General features: G+C 40.1%; 2 protein-coding genes across 3 annotated transcripts; both read left to right on the top strand.

Annotated features, from left to right (window-relative positions):
- The first annotated feature begins 60 nt into the window (after positions 1-60).
- Positions 61-5,423, top strand: LOC146579845 (E3 ubiquitin-protein ligase TRIM21-like). 2 transcript variants are annotated; one of them, XM_085265396.1, is made up of 7 exons: positions 61-196; positions 1,512-2,089; positions 2,264-2,359; positions 2,831-3,064; positions 3,195-3,342; positions 3,426-3,452; positions 3,538-5,423. In XM_085265396.1, exons 2-7 carry the CDS (start codon positions 1,514-1,516, stop codon positions 4,086-4,088), a joined length of 1,632 nt encoding a protein of 543 aa, XP_085121522.1. In that variant the 5' UTR covers positions 61-196; positions 1,512-1,513; the 3' UTR covers positions 4,089-5,423. The 2 variants fall into 2 exon arrangements, with proteins under 2 accessions (XP_085121522.1, XP_085121530.1); XM_085265404.1 differs by having other exon boundaries at positions 1,509-2,089.
- Positions 5,424-5,637: 214 nt separating this feature from the next.
- On the top strand, positions 5,638-16,304 carry LOC146579844 (uncharacterized). Its single transcript, XM_085265456.1, has 27 exons — positions 5,638-5,700; positions 6,075-6,166; positions 6,763-6,977; positions 7,563-7,777; positions 8,124-8,202; positions 8,290-8,372; positions 8,471-8,566; positions 8,653-8,749; positions 8,862-8,938; positions 9,055-9,138; positions 9,379-9,474; positions 9,550-9,646; positions 9,733-9,788; positions 9,912-9,968; positions 10,332-10,407; positions 10,481-10,563; positions 10,636-10,731; positions 10,811-10,907; positions 11,007-11,080; positions 11,205-11,294; positions 11,396-11,476; positions 11,767-11,934; positions 12,129-12,210; positions 12,478-12,518; positions 12,617-12,703; positions 14,446-14,541; positions 15,223-16,304. The coding sequence occupies exons 3-27, from the start codon at positions 6,776-6,778 to the stop codon at positions 15,340-15,342; spliced, it is 2,430 nt and encodes an 809-aa protein (XP_085121582.1). The 5' UTR covers positions 5,638-5,700; positions 6,075-6,166; positions 6,763-6,775; the 3' UTR covers positions 15,343-16,304.
- Positions 16,305-16,749: the final 445 nt, after the last annotated feature.

Raw genomic sequence — 16,749 nt, 5'->3', positions numbered from 1 at the left:
AGGCACACAGATGATTTGTTTATGCGTTTGCATGCCAACTCGTCTCTGGAGTAAAAAATGTGAACGGTTGGGAGTATGAACAGAAATGAAACTTAAACTCTAGGAGGAAGTCCAAAAGGAAGGACACACACTCATACACACACCAGGAGTAAAGGGAAACGGAGACAGATGCCTTTGAGATCTCATTAGCTGAAAGGTAATACTGTACTTTTTGCATGAACTTCATATAAAAAGACTGATGTTAAATGACAGATATTACATGTAATATACAGTTAGCTTACAGCAATAGATTTAAATCAAATGTGTGTGATCAACTGTACTGTAATAGAAACTTACAGTGTGTACCGGTACTTTATATTTGGTGTCGAGTTTCCTCCTCCAATCTTCAACACTCCCATTTGTGAGGCTTATTTACAGGGTGTGTCACTAGTATTCGGTGGTTTTTACTTCTTACTTTTAAGAGGGGCCAGTAGAAAGTTTCAGAGAATAAATCGTCATTGTATCCAACTTATTGCCCACAAATTACAGTGTATGCAATTCTATTTAGTTTGACTGTTTGCTGACTTTATTAACTATAAAGTGAATACTTTGACCTGCACACATGTTAAATATTAGCAAATAACTTTTGTTGAATTTAAGTAAGTCCTGGTAAATAATATTAATCATAATACTTTAACTAAATGATATTACAAAGTGGAATTAATAAGCAATAAACTCAATCTTGTTCAGTTAGGCGTACTTCCTTTTTTTTTTTTTTTTTTTTTTTGTTAGGCGTACTTCCACTAGAAGTAACTAGAAGTGGATTTGTAAACTGATTCTGAAGCCTTTGTTTCAGCTCACCTTCTTCTGTGTAAGAGACCGTATTTACACGTTTAGAGATTAGAGCGCTAAATCATCAGATAATGCTAGCAAGCTTGGTAATCCATGTGTCTCACATGGACACAGAAAGTAGTGCTAATTAACATGACATGGCAGAATTTCATACATCAAATCGTGACCACAAACTCTTTGAATGGTTAGTACAATTAATTCTGGGAGCTGGGAGGTCCAGCTCAGTTAGCTCAGTTTGTTTAGGTGACGACTATACATCATGTGGCTTAGTTGGAAATAGACACACCCCGAGCAATGCATAGCTTTAAGCCTCAAGTAATTTAAGAAAGTGTCATATCAACCAAGTGCTTTAAAGCTGCAAGGAAGGTTTACCTAAGCCGCATACACCAAAATTTAGTTTTTGCTTCAAAGCTGAGCAATTTTACATAGAAGTGTACGGGGATTTGTGGGTGGAGCTGGTACATATTGTCCACTATCGTTATTATTTCTTTAATAAAGGACATTATGAAGTCGATGACCCCTTACAAGGTTACAGTTTCCTTTATGTTAGGAACAACTCACGAAACGCATATTCTAACATTTGAATCCAAAACAAGAATTTCAAGGAAAATTTATTTGACAAAATAAAAGTCACTGTTACTTTTCTTAGTGAATAACCTTGTGGTCCTCTCTTGAAGCAGATATGGTCCCAACTTCAGCATCACCCAGTGAGCCCGGCTCGCTGGGGAAGCATCTCCACTGCTCCATCTGCATGGACACATTTACGGATCCTGTCACTACAGCTTGTGGTCACTCATTCTGCAAGCTGTGTCTCGACCGAAGCAGTCATGTCAATGACAGTGTGTGCCCACTATGCAAGAATTATATAAGCAGGATCCCTGATGTTAACATAGTCCTGAGAGACATTGTAAAACAAATGAAAGAGATGCAGCAGGAAGACAACGATGAAGAATACACTGGAGCTGCAGGGGAGGTGGCCTGTGATGTTTGCAGTGACAAAAAGCTGAAGGCCAAGAAGTCCTGCCTTGTGTGTCTTGCATCGTATTGTTCAGTTCACCTGGACAATCATTTGTCAACAGAAAGGTTGAAGGGCCACAAGTTGGTGGAGCCGGTGGAGAATTTGGATGCGAGGGCCTGCTTGAAGCATGGACGCCCCTTGGAGCTGTACAGCAGGGAGCGGCAGGCATGCATTTGTGTTCTCTGCATGGAAGGTCAGGAGGAGGTTGTCTCAACTGAAGATGAATGGAAGAAGAAAAGGGTAAGTTACCATAACAACCTCTGAATATGTGTTTTGAGTCTTGACAGCATTGTATATATTTTACTTACTATACTGACTATATTGTGGCATGTGAAAGAATTTTCAAGTGCACAAAAAATGAGTACACGTGGAAAAAATACATTTTTAAAGTATTGTTTTATGTTTCTCCTACAGTCTGAACTTGACAACACCAAGACAGAGTTAAATGAGAACATTGACAAGAGAAAAACAAAGACTGCTGAGATTGATGAAGCTTTCAAGAGCTGCAAGGTAAGCAGCAAGTAAACTGACTTGGAGAGAAAAGCCAATCAAACAACAAACCTTTATTTGTCACATACATAATTATACACAGTACAACATGTAGTGAAATTCTTGAGTCCGAGCTGCGGACAGGCTGCAGACATAGCTGTGCCATTCCAGGGCTTGGTTTTAGCATGGGGGGTCTAGGCAGGACCCTTACTGGATACCAGGTGGGAATCAAACTTGTGACACTCACTCCGAATGTGTGTAGTCTTACCACTACACTATCCAGCTGCTATCAGACCAGTCAAAGTGAAAATCTACCATGTCAGTTTGTTTTTCAAAGATAAAAATTGTGTTTATGGTAACTGACTGAATGCTGAACCTTTCTCAGATTACCTTCCCTAACTAAACCAGTCAAAAAGTTGTGTGGGACTCTATGTAATACAGAAAAAAGAGGTGAACAGTCAAATAGACATTCCTGTTTCATTCCATTTTCAGGACCAGCTGGAAAATGAGTGGTGCGATATTGACAATGTGTTCAACGCTGTGATGGACATTGTGGAAGAAGCCCATGCCAGAGCCCTTAAGCCAATAGATAACAGGAGGCAGGTGTTGGAAAAAGAAGCAAATGGCCTTAAAGATGAGTTGGGAGCAGAGATCAAGAAACTTGGAAAGGCCATCTCTGAACTAGATAACATTTCTGTTCTCGAGGACCACATCCTTTTCCTGCAGGTAGAGAAAACTTTGGGATGATATATGTGGCACATTCATAATCAGTCTGAAGGCTAAACATATCTGATTAGCTACTGACATTTTGTTCAGCACTGCTATCAAACTGTTGGGTTGTATTTCTGTTTTGCAGAAGTACCCATCTCTTACAGACACGGGAGACATTATAAACTGGGATGAGGTAAAGCTGGACACATCGCTGTCCTTTGGCACCATCAGGAAAATCACAACAAAAATGCTGGAAAAAATTCAGCAAGAAATGGATAAACTAACTCTCATTGGTAAGAGCAGCTAGTTAAGAGCAGTGAAAACTAAAAGTTAAAATGTTGACTTAATCAATCTAAAACTTTTCTTCTCGTCACAGAACTGAAGAGAATCCCAAAGTTTTCAGGTATGTGGTTCATATTATTTGCTCTCTTAGAAACTGTGACTTGTTTAAAATAAAGACTTTCTTTTACATGTTTTTAATTTTACAGTGGATGTAAAACTGGATCCAGATTCTGCACATCAACGCCTCGTGTTGTCTGAAGATAGGAAGGAAGTGAAAGATGGAGGGGAGAATCAGGAACTACCTCGTTTCTCTGAAAGATTTGATATTTTTGGCAGCGTTGTGGGGCAAAATACCTTATTCTCTGGGAAGTCTTACTGGGAGGTGGAGGTCAACAACAAGACGGGGTGGGATATAGGCCTAGTAAGAGGCGATGCAAACCGCAAAGGGAAGCTCAAACTCAGCCCAGATAATGGGTACTGGGTTATTGTACATTATGAAGAAGAAAAGTATGCAGCCCTCACAGCACCGCCAGTTCGTATTCACCTAAAAGAGAAACCTGAGAAGGTGGGAGTGTTTGTGGACTACGAGGAAGATCTCGTCTCCTTCTACGATGTGAAGGCTAAGTCCCACATCTACTCGTTCACTGAGTGTTCATTCAAAGCTGAGCTTTACCCATATTTCAGCCCACACGTGAAACAAGAAGAGAAAAACTCTGAGCCTTTGATTATTTGTAGAGAGATACCAATGGAGTCTTAAGAAATGCATTTTAACTACAATATACTAAAGTTTGTTGGTCCACAACCTTCCTGTTTTTCTTTTTTCCGATACAGGAAAATGGGAATTATCAGGCATTTCATTTACCTTAGACTTTTTTTTTTCATATATATCTTTACGTTTAGCAGCTAGTCACAGACCAATGATAGTAAAGCAAATACTGACCGTTTATCTTTTCTCCGTTATTTGCTTTATTACTCAAAAGCCTTTAAAGCAGTCTTTGTAACCTCTGGTTTGGTCCAATTTACTAATTGAGATAATCAGAATCATAACACAAAACAATGCTGCTACAGTGTGCTCACACTGCTATTCAACATGTGAACCAGTCAAGACTTACAACCTGATCTAGAACACAAACTCTTGACCTAACTGTAATATAGACGAAGCTTAAAATACTGTGGTTAGTAAGAAGAGTGTGTGTGATTTTCTTTTTACACCATGTTGGAGGACCAAATGGATCCTAGAACTTTGTGAATCAGACACTATTAAAAACTACACGTACTCGCACTCAACATTGTGACAGTTGCTTAGTAGTTACTTCTGTATTGTTTTTTACGAAAGGTTATTCGATAACATATCCAAAGATGAAACAATTAAATTGCTTACACAATTTAATCCAGAAAGTTATTTTTTCTTAGAACAATCCTGAACATTTAATAGATTTAGCTTTAGATTTGTTTATAAACAGATAGCTGATCAGTTGAAAATGAAGTTAGCAGATTAACTTATAATGATTTGTTGCAGTCTTGAACACAACCTACCTCTAGCTTGATTAGCTGCAACAGCAACAACAGTCTGTGTTTAAGTGAATGTATGGGCAATAAAGATCAGCAATAAAATATTGTGTTATAAGGGGCTTTCAAAACATATACTTTAATTATATTCCCAGTTTTTTAGTTATGTATCCCACTTAATTATTTTGGGGTGTTTTGTGGCTGTTCTTTAGCACAGACTTGTATTGTGTTAAATTTTATTTTGAAGTTTTTCACATTGCAAACTAGTCTGTATTTTTTTATGGCAAAGCGGTGACTGAGCACAGACAGTTCTTGTAACTGAGTCAAGGTCCATAATTAGCTGTGTCACCACTGTCCCATAAAAAGTACACACAAATATCAAATGTACACTTTTACAGTTTCAAGGTTTCCTAAAAGCCTCAGTGTACAGAGCGATGCATCATCTGAAAACAACATAAAAATGTAAACTGCTTTCCTTTCCTTATTTTGCCTTGCTTCCAGAAAAGTAGTCAGATTTCAGGCTAAATGAATGACATTCAGTGTTGTCAGGCAATGTCAAACAGCATGTAATGAATAAAATCCCTGTTTGAAAATATAACTTTGTCTCTCCTTTTTTATTCATCATGTGACCATGTTTGTGTGTTGTGAAAATATGCAGTTGAATCATGTCTGGGCAAATCTATCAGGGGCGGTTGGCGGGTTTTTTTCCTCCTTCTTTTTTTTCCTTTTTTCCGGAAACGAAAGTAAAAGCACAAAACAAAGCATACCAAACATCATGTCAGCACAGAGGTAACGGTAGACAAAGGAAGAGAAGAGTGCACAGTAGAGGCACCACATGCACCCATCGCCCTGATTCTATTGTAAGTAACACAGAGAGCAGATTTATCCAGCTGATCTTTGCTATTGTTTGTTACGATAGAAAACAGAGGAGAGCAAAATCAAGAATCCACGGTGCCCTAAATAATGAGGAGCCTGTACGTCATCAAGTCACAGCTTATTTCGGTGTGATGCTACAAATGGATATCTAACGTACTCCAGGAATTGTAATCAATTTTAAAAAAAGTAGAATTGACTACTTTATTGTTATTATTATTATTATTTAGTTTGTTTAAACTATGATAGAAGTAGGTGATGGAGAAGACACACGTAGAGGTTTCGCTGTAGTCACGTCAAAATTGAAAAGGGAAGTAATGAAACTGATGTTTTACGGTGCTTTCCTGTTGTCTATCATCAGACAGTTACCTGGAAGACGACCCAGTGGCTGCCTTTTGATGCCAGCCTGCTGCTTTTAATGCAGTAGGTCTGCAACCAACACAAGCCAGTTAGGTAAATAATATTAGCAATTAAAAATTTAGTTTTCTAATATTAGGGAAGTGACGACTTACAGTAGAAAAGATGGACCCGCAGCAGCTGTGGATAAAGGGAAGCTTGTCACTTTCGCTACCTGAGCCGCTGCAGCTGTTGTAGCTTGGATGTTTTTAAACGTTTATATGATGATCCAGATGTTAATGCACATTTTGAAAAGAAAAAAAACACTTCATGGTTTTTGTGCGCACAACACAAGAAAATGGTAAAAGATAACTGTTCTCACATTTGAGGTAAAATGAACACTGTAATAACAATCACAGAAAGTTTCAGAATCAGAATCAGAATCAGAATACTTTATTGATCCCTGGGGGAAATTATTTTTTGTTACAGTGCTCCATTTTAAACCAACATTAAGACAAGACAGACAATACGCTAACTAAGAATAGTACAATATATACATATATATACATAAATACATACATACATAAGTCACTTATTTACGTTCTTGATAGTGTTTCGTGAATCACTCTGTGCAGTCAGCACAGTTATTTTGAGAGCAAAAAAGGAAGTCACACAGCATCCTCTGTGTGTCTTTTGTTGTGTGTGTAATGCAGACACGCAGCAAAAATGGAGCTCCAGGTTTGTCACTCCTGCGGATGGTCCAAAGTGACAACTTACCAGGGCCTGAGAATTCACCAGGGGAAGATGGGATGCACCCCGAAGGGTGTGAGGGTTTCAGACCCTCCACAGCATTACACACAGAGCTATGTGGGACACACAAAAACTCAAATGGACCTCAGGCTAGATGTCTGCACCTCTTTCAAGATTGGTAGGTTTGTTTGTTTTTTAAATATTATGTTGTGTGACTTCAAGATTATAACTTTTCTTTCAAACTGATAAAAACACCCCAATAGGAAAAGACCTGATCCAACATGTTCTCGCTCCCAAAGTGTAACATTTTACGCTAGGTGACAAATCATATTACGCTTCCGGGCACCCAACACATCCCTATATCATGAGAAAAATGAGGAAACATGAGAACTGTTTGGAATGAATCTACACATGTATCTTTATTTTACTATCTAACACTATCTAACATCAGTAAAGTTGTGGTTAGGGTTAGGGCTGGAATACATGGTTTAAACGTCTATTACTGAGGGAGCGTCATTCTCCTGGATTTCCTCCATAACCTGGCGCCTACCATAAAAACACGGAAGGTCACCTTTCGTTTTCCTCAGGAATGCCGTGGGACGTATATTATGCCTCAGGTGTGAGAACGGGATCCCATATCAGCAGATTAAAGCAAACCAAACCGGAATTTGTTAAAAAAAATCATTTTCATTGCTATAAATTTCTATTTTTGCTTAAGACTATTTAAAATCTTCATTTGACTCTTGAATTATGTGACAAACAGAAACAACAGAATATTCAAACCTGAGCCTCCAGGTTTGTCACTGCGGATGGAATAAAGTTACGACTTACCAGGGTTTAAGAATTCACCAGGGGAAGATGGGATGCACACCAAAGGGAGTGAGGATCCCCCAAAAGGAGCAGTACAAATGCAAAAATCAGTGGGAGGAGGACACGGAATACTGGAAACCAGCTAAGAAGGCGACTGTAAAGGAAGAGGTATGAGTTTGCTTTTTAGGCCAATAAATGAGTGACAGGAAGCACTTTAAGCTTTGTCCACCACCACCACCTTTTCTTTTTTTCAGAATGAAAAATAACAAAATAATAATTTATAAAAGTAAAGGATGACTTAATGACTTTAGTTGCTTGATGTTTCGTTAAATCACGTGGTGAACAGACGACCCCGACATTTTGATAATCAAGGTCACCGAAAGTGTAGTAACTTGCAGATCCCCCTAAATGCTCCTAGCTGGCTGTGTTACTTTTGATCACTGTACAAAAACTTCCATGTTAGTGTTTTCATTACATATCAACTTTTTCTCAACTTTATCCGTCAACCTGACAGAATTTTCCAGAGTCACCAAGCGTGTACGGCTATGCCAACTCTGGAGCAACGGCCATATTCAAGGAAGAAAACAAACTGAGTATGTACGCAGTTAGAATTTAGTAAAAACATGATTCTCATACAACAAAATGTGGAGGCTAACATGGAGCTGTGTTCTTACTTACAGCAGCTTCTGCATATACACAGCACTACTCCCAAAGAGCCAGAAAGTCGCAGCATCAGCTGCAGGAACACTCCACCCTTCCACAGGTACTACAGTTATCTTTAATAATGATAGTTAGAGTTAATAGTCGGCCAATTTTAAAGTGAGTAAACAGTAACATATAAATGTAATCAATACTTTTTAGGTGAGCAGGCCTGCCAGGGAGCCTTCAGCACCACCATACCCAGGAAATGTAGTCAGGCCTAAGGAGAAAAAAGTAAAGCAGAAAACATTATCACAGGTACCTTTTTGTTTTTACAAGTTAAGATATTTTTCTTTTAAACTTTAAAAGAAAGTTTAAACGAAGAACTGTTTTCTATCTTTTAGATAGAAAACAGCAGCACGATGGTAGAATACCTGAGTGTTGACCTCTGTAGAGACTATGCAACAACAGCAACCAAAATCAAGCAGGAGCCCAAATCACGTAAGTACAAACAAAGAATTAAGTGTTACAGTTTATTCAAGACAAGCTTTGTTCAAATCATTAAGAATAGATTAAAAAAGTGTGATAAAAAATCATCTGCTCTTAATTACAGCACTTCACACAACTCCACAGCCATCTTTCCACAGAGCCAGCCGTCGCCTGCTGCAGGAGTTCCCCCCTGGTTTAGAGGTACTGTGTTTTTTTGCTAAATAATGCTTAAGCATGTGGCAAACCACCAAAGTTTACTGCTGACGCTTTTTTTAAAGTGCAATATCACTGGAATTAAAGTGTTTTCTGTATGTCAGGTACAAAGATCCTTGCCTCCAACTCCTCCACCACGGGAACAAACAGTGCTGCCTATGAAAAAAGACAGCAGGGAGCAAACACAGGTACAAAACAGATTGTTTGAAGTGTAGCTTTTGTGTTTTAGTTATCCTTGACTTCTTTAAACAACCACATAATCAGTCCCAGCTACAGTAAAACACCGGGAAAAGCAGGTAATACAGTTTAAGATTTAGCATTGCCTTTTTTTTTTTAAATTGTATTTTGCTATTTAGATTCAGGATGGAAATATCTGCTCAAATAACTTTAAAGTGATTAAATATGTCAGTGGAATCAATATTTTTCAGATGAACAGACCTGCCAGGCAGCCTTCAGCACCATCATACCCAGGAAACATAGTCAGGCCTAAGAAGAAAAAAGTGAAGCAGCAAACATTTTCACAGGTACCTCACTGTTTTAGATTTTAAGGTTATTGTATTTTGTTTTTTCCAGTTTAAGTAACTTTTTGTCTCTCTTAGACAGAAGACAGTAGAGAAGTGGCAGGATATCTGAGCATTGACTGCTGTGCAGACTATCCAACAACAACGACCAAAATCAAGGAGGAGCCCAAGTCACGTATGTATAAACAAAGAAATTAACAAAATGTATACAAAAGAACATGTTTTTTAACCTGTCTGAAAAAACCCTCCTTTTTATTATAGCACTAGCAACCCCACAACCATCTTTCCAAAGAGCCACCAGCGTTCAGCAGCAGGAGGTAGAGTACTGTGATTTTCTCTAAGTGTTCCAGCTTGTGCGCTAAAACAGCAGAGTTTGGTATCACGTAGCGCTGTGGTTTGAAAAAGAGGAAGAAGCTGTGTTTTCTTTTTCTATGTTTCAGGTTCCCCTGGAAGCAGCAGTGATGCTCAAAAATCAAGAGAGGAAGGATCAAACACAGGTACCAGACGGGCTGCTTGAAGCAGAACCTTTGTTTTAGTATTTAATCTTTAGCATCTCACATTTATAGTACAGTTACTGACTGCAGAACATCCCTCAGAGGAAGAGTTTGGTGAAGGACTGTCCAGCACCAAACCAACTAATCACATCATCCTCATGTACTTTGTCTTTAATGCTAAGCAGCAAATGTTAGCCAAGCTGGCATCATGATCATCATAATTAACATGCATGTAGCCCATCTTAGTCTACTCTTTGACAGCATCAATGAGCAGTTAGCGTGGCTGTTGTTTTTTCATTCATTCTATAGTAAAAAGTCTTCAATAACGGCAGCTAGTTTTCAAATAGTTTCATTTTAACCTGACAGAATTCACCAGGACCAGCAAAGACAAGCAGCAGTAACAGCTCTGCAGCAACGTTCAGAGAGGATGAATACGAATCAGGTGTGTACAGAGCTACGATCTAAGAGTATGACTTTGAATAGAAGCGAAAGCTGGAACTATGATCTTTTTACAGCAGCTTCTGCACAACGCTCCACCCAAAGAGCCAATAACTCAAAGTCAGACCATCAACTTTACGAGTTCCCCACCCTTCCACAGGTACAATGGATCCATTCATAGTACTTTAAAATTAGTAAACAGCAGCATGTAAATGGAATCCATATTTTACAGGTGACTGCACCTGCCAGGGAGCCTTCAGCACCGCCATACCCAGGAAATGTAATCCAATCTAAGGAGGAACAAATAAAGCAACAACCATTATCACATGTATGTCACTGTTTTAGACCTTAGGACTTTAGGTTTTACACATGTTTCTTCAGTTTAAGAAACGTTTTGTCTCTCTTAGGCAGTAGACAGTAGTGCAATGACAGGATATATAAACATTGACCCATCTGCAGACTATGCAACACCAGCAGCCAAAATCAAGGAGAAGCCAAAATCACATATGTGTGACCAGAGAAATAAAGTTTATTCAAGACAAATTATTTTTAAAAAATTTGTCTGGGAAAAAAAACATTAAAGCAATCCTTTTTTCCTCACAGCACCCCCAACCTCACAACCATCTTTCCAAAGAGCCACCAGTGACCAGCAGCAGGAATTCTCCACAGGTTTGAAGGTAGAGTCCTGTGACTTTCTCAAAGAAATGTTTCAGCTTGTGTAACAAACCACCAGAGTTTGGTGTCATGAAGCAGTGTTTTGGTAAAACAAGAATAACATGTGTTTCTCTAAAAATGTTTCAGGTTAGAAGATCTGTCGGAGAACCTCCAAGTACTCGAGAACCGGAAACAGCAGAGCTGCTAGAAAAGAAAGAGACGAAGGATCAGAGACAGGTATTGAATAGACTGTACGAGGCCGACCTTTGTTCAGGCATTTAGTCAAATTTTAGCCATTAGCAGTCAACATTTGCATTACAGTGCATAACATCTTGCAGATGATGAGTCCAGCAACCACAAACCCAGCACCAGCAGGCCAAGCTGAGGAAAATCACACACAGAATCCAACATTTTCACAGGTACTGCAATTTAACACATTAGACTGATGACCTTTAACCCCTTAAGGCCTGAAATATGAATTGCCAGAAAATTCGACCGTATCTACAATGAACATCCACCACTGTAACAAAAAAAGTAGCTCCCCCTTTAAGTGATGAATGAGCTTTATGCATGTTTTTAAGCCAGTGTAGTCCTTTCTTTTATAAAATCGAGCCTCTTGTGACGTATACTAGGAACATTATTTTATTCATTCACTTTATTTCTGGTTGTTTTGAACGTTACGGCAAATGTTTCAATTTTAAACCTCCAGGCAAGCAAATCAGCCAGAGACCACCCGACAGCACCACCTCCGGTCCCGCCGAAGAAGAAGCATTCGGCTTTATTCAAGGAAAGGCTGGAGAGGTTCAAAGCTGAATTACAGCCAAAACTTCAGATGACAGAGGGGAAGAACTGTGAAGTCAGAGCCTGCAGACCAGAGGTAAACAGGAAGCTGTAGCATGTAGTCACCAACGGCACCTGATCAGAATTAATCTAATTAGTTTAGCTACATTTGCACTTTTAATCTAAGATTTTTTAAGCATTGTCGTTGAAAACATCTTACAAATGTTTGAGGTACAGTTTGTACTCTGAAATGTCTCAAATTTTAACAGCGATCCTCTCGTTTTTTGACAGAACGTTTCAGATGTAATGAGTGCAAACACACAAACAAGTCCTGCAGCAGCGGACGTCTCACTGAAGGACAATCCAACACAGTGTATGTGATCGTATGGTTCAGGCGATAAACATTCAGAATCAGAATACTTTATTAATCCCACAGGAAATGATGTGCCCCAAGACAGTAAGAGTAACTAACTCAACTAAATGAAATATTACAACATATAACAAAATAGCTCTACTTATAAATATCCTAGCTTATTACACAAAATTAAACATATATATAGTTGACACTGAGGTGCCCCTCTATGATTTCAGGCTAATGCATTCATGCTCAATGATGTAGCTGTTGTGTTTGTGTTTGCAGTGGATCGCGCTGCAGAGGCTGAACTCTCCACTGGTGTGAAGGTACAGAGTCTTGCATATCTCTCACTCACAGTTGTGACACTGCAGAGCGTTCTGATGGGAATGCTTGAGTTTGGTTGTCGCTATGGATGTTTTTTCAGGTGAAGGAACTCGCCCGCATGTTTTCAGCCAAGGAAACGCTGATTTCAACAAAGGAGAAACACAGAGCCAACCAAAAACCATCTCAGGTAGAACACCCTCTTATATCCAGTGTTGGGAAGGTTACTTTTAAAATGTATTCCGTTACAGAATACAGAATACATGCCCCAAAATGTATTCTGTAACGTATTCCGTTACGTTACTCAATGACAGTAACGTATTCTGAATACTTTGGATTACTTAATATATTATCGTGCTTTTTACAACAACGTGAATGTACTATTGCTGTGTGATTTATTACTATTACTGAAGGTCCGCGACTCCGAACTGTAGTAAAGGGACCTCTGACTAATACGGCGGGGTCCCTGTCGGCTCGTAGACGAAAAATAGCTTTACTTTGTTGTGTGGATCAACTTTTCTTGCGAGAGACAGAGAGAGGCGTTGAAAGGCTGCTCCAACGGAACTTATTGTTTTCGGAGGAAAACACGAACACGGTGTACAGTCGAGTCTTAATAGCTTAATTACAACTGGGCTCGTCAGGCACTCTTCTTGGCTGCAGTGGTTATTATTATATTTACATGCTTCCAGCTCCCGTTTTTCCTCGACGACAACTCGTACCTTTCCACTCCCCTTTTTCTCCCTCCTCGCGCTCACAGACACATAACGTGTATGGCAGTGCATTCTCCCTGCAACACGGACTGTAGCATTCTGCCTGTTAGCTTAGCACAACAACAACAACGAAAAGGCGCTCTCTCACCCAGGAAACACACAGTCGCAGAAAGAGAGAGAGAGCGTCGCCCTGTAACCATGGCAACCGTAACGCTGCCGCCTGGAACGAAAGAACGTAGCTGTCAAACAAAACCCAAACAGTCCTGACCCGCGACAAAATGAAACAGGAAAGTACCGCAGTGTAATCCATTTATTTCAACAAAGTAACTGTATTCTGAATACCACCTTTTTAAACGGTAACTGTAACGGAATATAGTTACTCATATTTTGTATTCTAAATACGTAAGGGCGGTACATGTATTCCGTTACTCCCCAACACTGCTTATATCCTCTACTACATTCCCAAGTTAGGGATAACCTAGAACAGGGCTGTCAAACATAAGGGCCAGGGTCCTGTATGGGCCTGGCAAAGACTTCAATCTGGCCCACTGGATGTTTTTGGAAAACGTGAAGGAGGTCATATATTTTAAGCTTTTTATTTTATAACTACAGACAGGTCTGTGAATTATGCTACCAGAACCTTTTCTGCAATTTAGTTTTTACAATTTTCACGCAAAGAGCAGCGCTGACAGTCCTTTAACCTCGGTTTCCAACTGGGGGAAAAGGAGGAAAAAAAGGATCTTACGGCTTTGAGGTGCTCAATATGTACAGCAATTTATTTATTTACAATTCATTATTTCCTAAATGCACTCAGCTGAAAACAGAATTCAGAATGCTCTCTCAGCTTCTCGGCTCTCAAATCAATTCCTCACTGCTGCTCAGTCCTCACATTTCAAGATCCCAGTAAACAGCTGGCTCTCTGCTGGCTGCCAGCTGGAGGTTGAGAGGCTGCTGTCCATCCAGTCATCAAATACGCACTCAAAGCAGCCAATCAGCAGTCTCCACCTGTCTCAACAGTCAACACAAACCCACACATACGTTAATGGGAGGAGCCAAATATGTAAAACATGGGACATGATCATGATCACGGACCAACACCTGTGCTCGAGCCTGAAGGCTAAAATACACAAAATATAGAATCTTTAATCATGTCTACGATGACCCCCCACCCCAAACACCATTTAATGAATCACGGCTTTCTAATATGTTCATTATCTTTCAGGTGAAACTGCTGGCTCAAAGGTTTTCAGTCATTTCTGCCCAGGAAACAGCAGCCAAAGCAAAGGAGGAGCACGGGGAGGAGCAGAAACCCACACAGGTGCAGGGCGAGTGATCTGTTGCCTTTCCTCCATCAGTGGAAAAGTCATTTAGCTCTTTGATCCAGCCTGAAGTACCCAAATAACTCATGAGTGGATCCTGTTTTAGCTTCAAGCTGCTGGTTGAGCAAAATATTACATTTAAAGTTTTTATGTTGGAGTTCATTGTTTTTCTTTCTGTAGTTCAAGACTTTGTGTCCGTGTCGATGCAGCATCATCAGGCACGCACTCTTTATTTACAGAACACACACATTTATAACAGGAAAGAGTCGCTACTCTCGATGCGCCCGGCCTCAGGGTGCTCTCTCTCTCAAAGCAGTGGCTCTTGCTTCTCACTGTCAAGTATGCAGATCAGCTACAGCACAGAAGTGTGGGCATGTGTCCATCTCCAGGTCTGGGCAAACTGCCTAATAAGCACAGGTTAATTAGGGAATGCACAGCCCTAACCCTGTTCCAAATACTCCGCCTACTCTCTGCACCGCACTGCACCACTCTTCCTCCTGCAGTTGAGCCAGAACCGTGCCCCTCTGCGAGCATGTTTCACAGAAAAGCATGAGCTAGATGAATCCATCATGAAGCAAACATATATCATATATGTTTGCAATATATCACAGGAGACAAATACAGGGAGCTGTGTTGAAATTCTTCATGCGTTATAAACTATTATCCACCTTTTCTGACAGATGGTGACAGATTCAAAAAGCGATCCCATTGAAATCAATTCTGCAGCAGCGAAAGCATCACTAACAGCAGAGAAGGATCCCAAATTATGTAAGTCACAATATGAGAATGTTTATATGTAAAATTGAGAAAAATACAATAAAAAACATGGCTGATGATTACTATCATCTTTTTCTACAGCTTGTGAAAATGCACCACTCTCAGATTTCAAATTTCAAATTCAAATTCAAATTTTATTTGTCACGTACACAGTCATACACAGTACGATATGCAGTGAAATGCTTGGACAACTGCTCGTGACCTAAAGAAAACAAAAAAGGAAAAGGCTATGAATAAGATAGGTAATAAATATAAAAAATTAAAAAGGGTAAATTTTACTAGGAAGGAATAAAATATAAATTAAGGTTAAAAATGAAATAACTGTACAACACAAATTAGAATGAAGGGTAAATTTAACTGGGAAAGAATAAGATAAAATATATAAATTAAAGTTGAAAATAAAATAACTGTACAACAAAATACACAATATAGAACTATATAAGAATGTATGAAGAAATATAAATAAATATATACACAATAACAGCAGCGTGATTTAAGTAATGAAGTGAAAACAATGTCCAGAATGTTCAGTGTGTGTGTAAGAACTATATGTGTGGGTCAGTACTGTGTGGTGGTGTGATTGAGAGACCGTATCGCCTGTGGGAAGAAGCTCCTCCTCAGTCTCTCTGTGTTGGTCTTCAGGGAGCGGAATCGCTTTCCTGACCTCAGCAGAGAGAACAGTCTGTTGTTGGGATGGCTGAGGTCCTTCACGATCTTCCTGGCCTTGGTCCAGCACCGCCTGCTGTAGATTGAGTGCAGGTCAGGGAGCTCGGAGCGGATGGTGCGCTCAGCTGACCGCACAACCCTCTGTAGAGCTCGTCTGTCCTGCATGGTGCTGTTTCCGAACCAGGTTAAGATGTTTCCCGCCAGGATGCTCTCTATGGTGCACGAGTAAAAGTTCCTGAGCACCTTGGAGGGCAGTTGGAAGTCTCTCAAGCGTCTGAGGTGGTAGAGACGCTGACGGGCCTTTTTCACCACGGTGTTGATGTGACAGGACCATGACAGGTCCTGCGTGATGTGAACTCCGAGGTATTTGAAGCTGTCCACTCTCTCCACTGGGCACTCGTTGATGACGGGGGTCTGGTAGTTCCTCTCCTGCTTAGTGCTGAAGTCCACTATCAGCTCCTTTGTCTTACTGACGTTTAGAAGGAGGTTGTTCCTCTGGCACCAGTTCTCCAGATTCCTAATCTCCTTCAGGTAGGCCGTCTCGTTGTTATCAGAGATCAGGCCCACCACGACGGTGTCGTCAGCAAACTTGATGATGGTGGTGGAGCTGGTAGTGGCCACACAGTCATATGTGTACAAAGAGTACAGCAGGGGGCTCAGAACACACCCCTGGGGGGCTCCAGTGCTGAGAGTGGTGGAGGCTGAGACATGTCCGCCCATCCTTACTGCCTGTGGTCTGCCAGTTAGGAAGTTGGAGATCCACT

Source organism: Mchenga conophoros, linkage group LG3 (assembly GCF_057382185.1).
Source record: "Mchenga conophoros isolate Kocher_MC1m ecotype Shallow Benthic linkage group LG3, M_conophoros_male_GT1.1, whole genome shotgun sequence".
NCBI classification, from domain to species: domain Eukaryota; kingdom Metazoa; phylum Chordata; class Actinopteri; order Cichliformes; family Cichlidae; genus Mchenga; species Mchenga conophoros.
Note: the sequence above shows the minus strand (reverse complement) of the source record. Positions and strands in the feature narration are given on the sequence as shown.